General features: G+C 52.3%; 1 protein-coding gene across 1 annotated transcript; it reads right to left on the bottom strand.

Moving 5' to 3' along the window:
- Positions 1-1,037: 1,037 nt before the first annotated feature.
- On the bottom strand, positions 1,038-9,106 carry selenbp1 (selenium binding protein 1). Its single transcript, XM_043685646.1, has 4 exons — positions 8,939-9,106; positions 7,877-7,969; positions 2,842-2,960; positions 1,038-1,804 (listed from the first exon to the last, which is right to left on the bottom strand). Exons 1-4 carry the CDS (start codon positions 9,089-9,091, stop codon positions 1,642-1,644), a joined length of 528 nt encoding a protein of 175 aa, XP_043541581.1. The 5' UTR covers positions 9,092-9,106; the 3' UTR covers positions 1,038-1,641.
- Between the last annotated feature and the right edge of the window lie 399 nt (positions 9,107-9,505).

The following is a 9,505-nucleotide window of genomic DNA, read 5'->3' as shown; positions in this document are numbered from 1 at the left end:
AGACGCCACCTCAGGAGGTGGGAGCGCACAGCCGGGTGCTGTGCCCCTCACCCTTGGTCCCCTCGTACACCACAGCCTAGTGTCACTGAGGCCTATCTGGGCCAGGCCCGATTTGAAGCACCTCAAGGCTGTCTGGCCCACTCCGCCCTGAGGCCTACAGTAACCCCAATGTTTTAAAAGCGGCCTGCCCTCGTTTTGTTTTCTTGAGAAGGCAAAATGAACAGGGGTGAACATTCAAGGCAATCCTTTCCCTCTGGGCCTTATCTCTACATATTTTTTAAAAATGTTGCCTACCAACTGGGCCTAGTGGGGTTTTGTTTTGCCTGCTGGCTGGGGTTCGGCCTGCTCAGTCATGGGGACTCCAAAGGAAAGCGGCGGGGGGTGGGGGGGTGAGGGTCGTGGAGGGGAAGGGGGGAGTAACTCTCAGTGCGGGGGTTGGGGGAGGGTAGTTCCCAGCACCATCTGAGGGTTACCATGAAAGACATTCCTCCTCAATTTCTCCCCCCCCCGCCCCCTGAAGACCTTGGAGTGCAGGTTCATAGCTCCTTGAAAGTGGAGTTGCAGGTAGATAGGATAGTGAAGAAGGTGTTTGGTATGCTAGGCTGAACAGGCCGGGGCTGTTTTCCCTGGAGCGTCGGAGGCTGAGGGGGTGACCTTACAGAGGTTTATAAAATCATGAGGGGCATGGGATAGGGTAAATAGGCAAAGTCTTTTCCCTGGGGTGGGGGAGTCCAGAACTAGATGGGCATAGGTTTAGGGTGAGAGAGGAAAGATATAAAAGAGACCTAAGGGGCAACATTTTCACTCAGAGGGTGGTACGTGTCTGGAATGAGCTGCCAGAGGAAGTGGTGGAGGCTGGTACAATGACAACATTTAAAAGGCATCTGGATGGGTATATGAATAGGAAGGGTTTGGAGGGATATGGGCCGGGTAGGTGGGACTAGACTGGTTTGGGACATATGGTTGGCATGGATGAATTGGACCAAATGGTCTGTTTCCGTGCTGTACATCTCTATGACTCTATAACCCACCCAGCCTGGCATGTTGGTGACCCTCAGGTAAAACAAGTTCTCTCTCTCTCTCTTTCTCTCTCTCTCTGTGTCTCTCTCTCTCTAACGAGCGAGCACCCAATGCTCTGGTAGGACAATGACAACCCAACCTTTGTCACATACAACACCCTCTCCCTCCCCAAGATGGTGGATGGATGGTCTTGGAGGGAGAGGGTGGAGAGGAGTTTTGGACCTCCATTGGCGATCTGAAACACGTTCTCCCCGCACCGACCAAAATCCAGCAGTTTATTTTGGTTTTGCGTGTTTTAGGAATCTTGAGGGAGGAGGATAGGCCCGGGATGGTGGTTGGTAGGGGAGGAGCGGGCGCATCGAGGGGCTGAACATCTGCCCACTCCCATTTTGTCTGCCATTCCCAGAAGACGGGGCTCCTTTCTCAAGGGGCATTTGGGGGGCGGCCCAGTTCCAGGGGAAATCGTCTCTAACACACCTACACTCATTAATTCGAGAAGGCAATAATTAATTTTTGAAATTGGAACCCTCCTTTGGAACGCCCATTGGCACACAAGATGGACGCCGGTGGCCAACACAAGATGGCAACCCCCTCCACAATGGACTCTCGGCACCACCCCTCCTACAGCCAAATGTCGGAACTGCAGTCGCCGCCGGGGTAACGCACCTCGTGTGCGAGGGAGGGTCCGTCGGGCTCCTTTCCGAAGTCCACCAGGAAGGTCTCATCGATTTTCAGGCCACCCTTGTCCGTGTCCACATTCACGCGCAGCATGGCCGACCCTTCCCTTTGAACGCACGAGGAACACGTATCAACCAACACGCCTCGTCTTGCCCCTGCCTGGCGGCAGCAGGACAGGTTCACAAGGAGGGGGTGCCCAGGTCCCAAGGGGGCAACACCGACACTGTGTGGAGGGGGGAGGGGGCTCCCTTGGAGTGAGTGAGTGGGGGCGTCATCAGACTGAGAGACGGGGAGGGGAATCCATGGAAGGAAGAGATTTGCTCGGAGTGGCGGGGAGGGGAAGGGTTTCCCTCGAAGTGAGAGAGAGAGGGGTTCCCTCGGAGGGAGGGAGAGGGGGTTCCCTCAGAGTGAGGTAGGGGGTGTCCCATCACAGTGAGGGAGGCGGTGTGTGAGTTCCTCAGAGCGAGGGAGTAGGGGGAGGATCTCTCTGAGTGAGGGAGGGGAAGGGTTTCCCTCTGAGTGAGTGAGGGAGGGAGGTTCCCTCAGAGTGAGGTAGGGGGTGTCCCATCACAGTGAGGGAGGCGGTGTGTGAGTTCCTCAGTGAGGGGGGAGGAGGATCTCTCTGAGTGAGGGAAGGGAAGGGTTTCCCTCTGAGTGATGGAGGGGGTGTGTGAGTTCCTTGGAATGAGGGAGGGGCAGGAGAGTCCATCTGAATGAGGGAGAGGGAGGGAGGGAGATTCCCTCGGAGTGAGGGGAGGGGTTACCCTCGTAGTGAGGGAGGGGATTCCCTTGAAGTGAGAGAGGGAGTGTGAGAGTTCCTTGCAATGAGGGAGGGGAAAGGAGGGTCCCTTGGTGTGAGGGACGGGCAGATGGGCTCCCTCAGAGTGAGCGAGACCATCCCTCGGAGTAAGGCAGGCTCCCTTGTAGGGTGTGGGATAGGGACGGGGTGGTCCCTCGGAGGGTGGGAGGCGATGATGCTGGCAGGGAGGGGGGGGGGGAATGGGTGGGCCGCATGTCAGAGAGAGAGGCAGGGCACCCTCTGACGGGCCGAGTGGCCATGGTGTTTCCGGGCACAGGTGAGGGGGAGGCTGGGTCAACCTCCTGTGTGCGTTTCCCCCCCTCCCCTGTCCACGATGGACCCACCTGATGAGGTCGGGGTAAAACTGTCTGTCCCAGCTGCTGTAGAGCGAGGTGGTCACGTAGAGACGCTTCCCGTCCAAACTCAACTGGATCATCTGGGGGCCACCCCAGATCCGTGTGCCCTGTGTGAACATGAGATGCAACATGGAGGCCAGTCTCTGCTGACCATTCCCAAACCCATCCCGTCCGCCCGCACACGGTCCCCATTCCTCTCTTCCCTCCCTCCCCCCCCCCCCAACACTTGACCCTGTTCCTAAATGCCTCTTGAACATTTTCCCTGCTTCGACCATCCCTCGGACAGCCTAAGCACCCCCACCTGCATAAACTAACATGCCTCGTGCACCTCCTAGAAACCTTTCTCCCTCTCGGAGATCGTGAGGGTTGCAGACGCTGGGAGGTCAGAGTCGATAAAACGTGGAGCTGGGGAAAGCACAGCCCGGTCAGTCAGCAACCGAGGAGCAGGGGAGTCGACGTTTCGGGCATAAGCCCTTCAACAGGACTTTCGTCCAATACCCTCTCGTATTTGCCATTTCCAACCTGCGAAAAGTCCATTCGTAGAGTTGTACAGTGCGGAAACAGACCCTTCAGCCCAACTTCTCCATGCTGGCCAGATATCCGAACCTAATCCAGTCCCATTCACCAGCACTTGGTCCATATCCCTCTAAGCTGAAAATGTGTTGCTGGAGAAGCGCAGCAGGTCAGGCAGCATCCAGGGAACAGGAGAATCGACGTTTCGGGCATGAGCCCTTCTTCAGGAATGAGGAAAGTGTGTCCAGCAGGCTAAGATAAAAGGTAGGGAGGAGGGACTCACTGAAATTCTTCAAGGAAGGCATCGTTGCAAGAGGATTCGCAGTAGGTTAAAGGGTTATAGAGAGTGGGCAGGAAAGTGGAGTTGAGACCGAGATGAGATCAACCCTGATCATATTAAATGTCACAGCAGGCTCAAGGGGCTGAATGGCTTACATCTGCTCCGAGCTTTTACGTTCCTATGTTCTCCAGCTCCTGTTTCGTATGTTTTTATTCTTACAAACAGTGGGAGCATAATATAGCGACTTCCATGCCAGGAGTATACATCTGGTATAGGAACTTGTGGGCAGAGATTGCTACATGTTTAACACTCGCAAAACAGGCACAGTGAGTTCTCCCAAAGAATGAGATATTTCAATGATTTCAAATTTGGCAGCATAAGAAAAAGTCACTTATTAATTTAAGCCATTTGCGAAAAAAGCTTGAATGTTGTAACGTTGGTCCTTTTGACTTTGGCTCCCTACCAAGCCAGGGGGGAGAGGAAAGTACTCTTGATTGACACTGATGCCACATTGTACTTCCATGGTCATTTCAACGGTGCAGTCAAAGCTGAACATATGAACTAAAAGCACTAATTGAACATATTATTACAACATGGACCCAATTCCATTCTGGGAAGCGTGCTTTTGTTGACCTGTTAGTGAAATAGCACAATATCCAAGGGCAAAGGATTAAGAACAGAATGAGACCATTCGGCCCTCTGAGACTGCTAAGCTGTTCTTTAAGATCAAGGATAATCAGGGTGTCGGCTCAACTTCACTTTCCTGTCTGGCTCCCTCCTAACACCCAATTGTCGCGAGCTCAGCCTTGAACAAATTCAATGACACACCCCCGCGGCTTTTTGGTGAAGAGAATTCCATTGATTAATAAAGGGTATTCATATTCTTAAAGAGTGTCCCTGAGCTTTACAAAAGGTATATCTTCCCAGTGCCCGCCCTCTCGAGCCCTCTCTGGATCTCATGTGTTTCAATAGCATGAGCTCTCATTTTTCTAAACTCCACTGGTGCAGGTCTAACCTCTGCAACCTTTCCCCATTCAATAACTCCCTCATCCTCAATGAACTGTTCTGAATGAAATGGTATCTTTTTTCCAAATAAGGAAACCAATACTGCAGACAGCTGAAATAACTGCACGGAGGCCGGTATCCCATTATTAAGTCACCCTTTATTCACGTGTGCACAGTACATGGGCTCTGACCACCCCTAGAATGAGGAGACTCTCTGACACTCCTGTTTATATCTGTGAGCCAGGGCTCCCTGATTAGCCCAGGTTAACAACCCCTCTCAAGGATCTTACAGACAATGGGATCCACCTGGCCCCTCTTCCAATCACTACAACTGTACTCCAGATGTGATCTCACTGACACCATAAACAGTTGTAGTAAAATATCCCAGTGTTATAGTCCTCTCCCGTTGCACTAAATGGCAGCATTCCATTCTCTTTCCTAATTATTTGCTGTACCTGTCTCTCTGTGAAATAGCATCTCACTGATGGGTTCACAGAGATGGCAGGATGGATGCAATGGTTGATCACGTTGCAATGTTTGAACTCATTCTAGGAATGATTCCCAATATCCAAGTGACAAATCGTTAGCTCTGCACACTGAGCTCACAGCATAAATTAAGAGCAGGAGGAGGCCATTTGGCCCCTCAAGCTGTGCTCCACCAATCAATAGACTCATGGCTGATGTTCTGCCTTAATTCCTCTCATTGCCCATTTCCCTTGAGTTGTGTTAACAGCTGGGAATCTAGCATAGACCTGTGAAGATCTGCACCTCCATTTTTACTATTCCAGGATTAATGAAGGCGAGGAGTTAACAGAGTTGCACCAATCAAATAGTGTAACATTTGCATATAGAGCAGCAACTGCAATGATACAAGACATTTGACTTGTTTGGCAAGTTCCAAATAACAAGCATTTTAGGGAATGTCTCAGGATAATGTGAATGTGTAGCAATAAGAACATAAGAACACCAGGATTAGGCCATTCAGCCCCTTGAGCCTGCTCCACTATTTCACATGATTACGCCTGATCTCATCTCAGTGACAACTCTGTATTCCTGCCCGCTCTGCATAACTCTTTAATCCAATACAGATTAAAAATCTGTCTATCTCCTCCTTAAATTTACTCAATGTCTCAGCATCCACTGCCCTGTGGATAAGTGAATGCCACAGATACATGCCCCTCAGCATCTGTATTTTCAATCTACTACACCTTATCCTAAAACTATGGCCTCTCATGCTGGTTTGTCCCATATGAGGAAACATCCTCTCCATGTCTACTTTGTCAATCTCCTTTAGCATCTTACGTAGCTCAATTAGATCTCCTTTCATCCTTCTACACTCTTGACAGTATTGTAACCTGAGGTAACCTTCTTCGCTGTCCACTACACCTCCAATTTTGGTGTCATCTGCAGACTTACTAACTGTACCTCTTATGCTCGCATCCAAATCATTTATGTAAATGATGAAAAGTAGTGGGCCCAGCACCGATCCTTGTGGCACTCCACTGGTCACAGGCCTCCAGTCTGAAAAACAACCCTCCACCACCACCCTCTGTCTTCTACTTTTGAGCCAGTTCTGTATCCAAATGGCTAGTTCTCCCTGTATTCCATGAGATCTAACCTTGCTAACCAGTCTCCCATGGGGAACCTTGTCGAACGGTTTACTGAAAGCTCTTAAAGATAGTGGAATCAAGGGTTATAGGGATAAAGCAAGAACAGGGTACTGCTTGTGGATGATCAGCCAAGATCATAATGAGTGGCGGTGCTAGCCCGATGGGCCGAATGGCCCACTCCTGCACCTATTGTCTATTGAAGTCCCACATGGATCACACCCACCGCTCTGCCCTCATTCATCGGATTAGGATCAGAAGGCACCGAAGCATATGGGAGAGGAAGCAGGGACGATCGCCCATTGGCTGGAAAAGCTGGCTTGACAGGCCAAATGGCCTGCTCCTATTCTCTATGGAACTCTGATGTCCCAGCCTCAGACCACGCTTCTGGTGGCTAAGACCCAGTGCCACTGGGCATGGGCAAACCTGGCCAAAACGGCACTGGGCCCCACGGTAGCCTTGGCTGCAGGTTCCAATAGACAGCATTTGGTCCCAGAGAGTTGGGGCAGAATTTAGGCCATCCGGCCCACCGAGTCTGCTTCGCCGTTCAGTCATGGGTGGTGCGTTTCTTCCACCCCCATTCTCCTGCCTTCCTCCCCCCCCCCATAACCCTTGACCCCCTTCCTCATTACGAACCTATCCATCTCCGTCTTAAAGACACGCAATGAGTGGGCCTCCCCCCAAGGCAACGGATTCCCCGCTCTCTGGCTGAAGAAGACTCCTCCCATCTCAGTCCCAAAGGGTCGTCCCTTTGTTGTGCCCTGGGGTGCGAGTCTCTGCCTGCACTCTATCCAGACCTGCCTCAGTATTCTTTTTTTTTTAAGATTAGATTAGATTACTTACAGTGTGGAAACAGGCCCTTCAGCCCAACAAGTCCACACCGACCCTCCGAAGCGTAACCCACCCAGACCCATTCCCCTACATTTACCCCTTCACCTAACACTACGGGCAATTTAGCGTGGCCAATTCACCTGACCCTGCAGATCTTTGGAGATGTGGGAGGAAACCGGAGCACCCGGAGGAAACCCACGCAGACACGGGGAGAACGTGCAAACTCCACACAGTCAGTCGCCTGAGGCGGGAATTGAACCCGGGTCTCTGGCGCTGTGAGGCAGCAGTGCTAACCACTGTGCCACCGTGCCACCCATTCTGTAAGTTTCAATCAGAAAGCACCCGCCTCCAATCCTTCTAAAGTCCATCAAGTGCAGACCCAGAGTCCTCATTTCACATGCCCTTCATCCCCAGGATCGTTCTTATAAACCTCCTCTGGACTCCCCCCCGCCCCCCCCGCCCCTCCAAGGCCAGCGTGACCTTCCCAAAGCTGCTCACTGTGTTCCAAATGCAGTCTGAGCAGAGCCTTACACAGCCTCAGCACAACGTCCCTGCTGTTCTGTACTAGCCCTCTTAATGGTGGGGTCCTCGGGAGCGTTACCGAACACAGAGACCTTGGAGTGCTGGACAGTCAAGGAGTGTCAGTTTGTAAATGAGACGGTGACTCGGTAAGGTGATACCGGCCTCGGTGGAGCCATTCCACGTACAAAAAAAAGAACTATTTTTCCCAAGAGAGCATCTTCAGGCGGGATGGGTATCCAGGAAGAGTGGTAACCAATCTCCTCACCTGAACGATACAGGCCTCAGGCTGTGCCGTCATCTCTCTGTCCTCCAACACCTTCACGGGTCCACCCTTCAACAGGCAACCGCCAATGAAGATCTGCAGCCAAACAGAAGTTATTCCTCAAAAAGGCGAGTGCATTTCCAGACCCTCAAAGGCACTGGCTACCCCGACAACTCTGGGCCCCAACAGCCCTGCCCCATGTCGTGGTTCCAATCTCCTCCGCTATCCCAGTGTTCATCCATCAGGCTACCATTTCCCAATCTCTGTCTCAAACTCCAGCCCCTACACCCCTTCCCTATCTCTGTCACCCCCTACACCCCCTCCCTCTCTCCCCCCCTCCCCCAGGCCTCTCTCAGTTTTCGATTAGATCCCCACTGATCCTTCTAAACTCAATCAAGTATAGGCCCAGAGTCCACAACCTCATATGGTACGGTCTTTACACCCCCCCTCCCCCTATCCCCAGATCATTCTGGTGAATCTCCTGTCTTCAACCCTCCGAAGCCAGTGTGACCCTCCTTAGATCTGAGACCCAGATCTGCTCAGGCTACTCCAAGTGCGGTCTGAGCAGAGCCTTATCCAGCCTCAGCACAACGCCCCTGCTCTTGTACTCTAGCCCTCTGTCACTGAGTACGAACATTGCATTTTCCTTCCTCACTGCCAACTGAACCTGCATGTCAACCTTGAGAGAATCCTGAACTAAACTTCCCAGGTTCCTCTGTGTCTCAGATTTCTGCAGCCTTTCCCCGCTTGGCAAACGCTCAGCGCCTCTGTTCCTCCGACCAAAGTGCATCACCTCAGTCTTTCCCCCATTGTACTCCGTCTGCCACGTCCTTGCCCACTCACCCGGCCTGTCCTCGCCCTGCTGACGTCCTCACCTCGGGTTGTCCGTGTGGGATCAGCAAACTGAGCACCAACACCCTCAGTTCCTCCGTCCGCAGCGTTGGTGTGTAACTGGGCCCCGGTGGAACTGCACTGGGTCCTTTCCCGACGTTGGGAAGTTCAGTGCTGTTCCCCAGCCGAATCCCGGGGTAAGGAAGTAGGACGGACACAGGTGTCGCTCCTTACCTGACCCACCAGTCGGGGTTTCCGGGTATCCGTGATATCGTACTGCCGGATATCTCCGTGGAGCCAGTTACTGAAATACAGGAAGCGGTCGTCCAGGGAGATGAGGATGTCTGTGATCAGGCCTGTCTCAAAGGAGGAAGGAGTCACACACATCGTACCTCAGGGAGAGCTAGAACCCCTGACCTTCACCCCAACCCTAACATTGACCTAAACCCTGACCCAGATCCTAACGCTGAACTTAACCGTAACCCCTGACCCAGATCCTAACGCTGACCTTAATCTAAACCCCTGACTCAGATCCTAATGCTGACCTTAACCGTAACCCCTGACCCAGATCCTAACATTGACCTAAACCCTGACCCAGATCCTAACGCTGACCTTAACCGTAACCCCTGACCCAGATCTAATGCTGACCTTAACCCTAACCCCTGACCCAGATCCTAACGCTGACCTTAATCTGAACCCATGACCCAGATCCTAATGCTGACCTTAATCTGAACCCCTGACCCTGATCCTAACATTGACCTTAACCCTGACCCAGATCCTAACGCTGACCTTAACCCTGAC

This window comes from Chiloscyllium plagiosum, unplaced genomic scaffold, assembly GCF_004010195.1.
Source record: "Chiloscyllium plagiosum isolate BGI_BamShark_2017 unplaced genomic scaffold, ASM401019v2 scaf_4531, whole genome shotgun sequence".
In the NCBI taxonomy this organism is placed as follows: Eukaryota; Metazoa; Chordata; class Chondrichthyes; order Orectolobiformes; family Hemiscylliidae; genus Chiloscyllium; species Chiloscyllium plagiosum.
This window is presented reverse-complemented; position numbering and strand designations above follow the sequence as displayed.

Excerpts from the sequence above, each read along its gene's own strand:
- selenbp1 (XM_043685646.1), bottom strand. The coding sequence starts at position 9,091 with ATGTGTGTGACTCCTTCCTCCTTTGAGACAGGCCTGATCACAGACATC. Across the intron at positions 7,970-8,938 it reads AACCCCGACTGGTGGGTCAG|ATCTTCATTGGCGGTTGCCT; the intron begins GTAAGGAGCGAC and ends GTTTGGCTGCAG. Across the intron at positions 1,805-2,841 it reads TTTTACCCCGACCTCATCAG|GGAAGGGTCGGCCATGCTGC; the intron begins GTGGGTCCATCG and ends GTGCGTTCAAAG.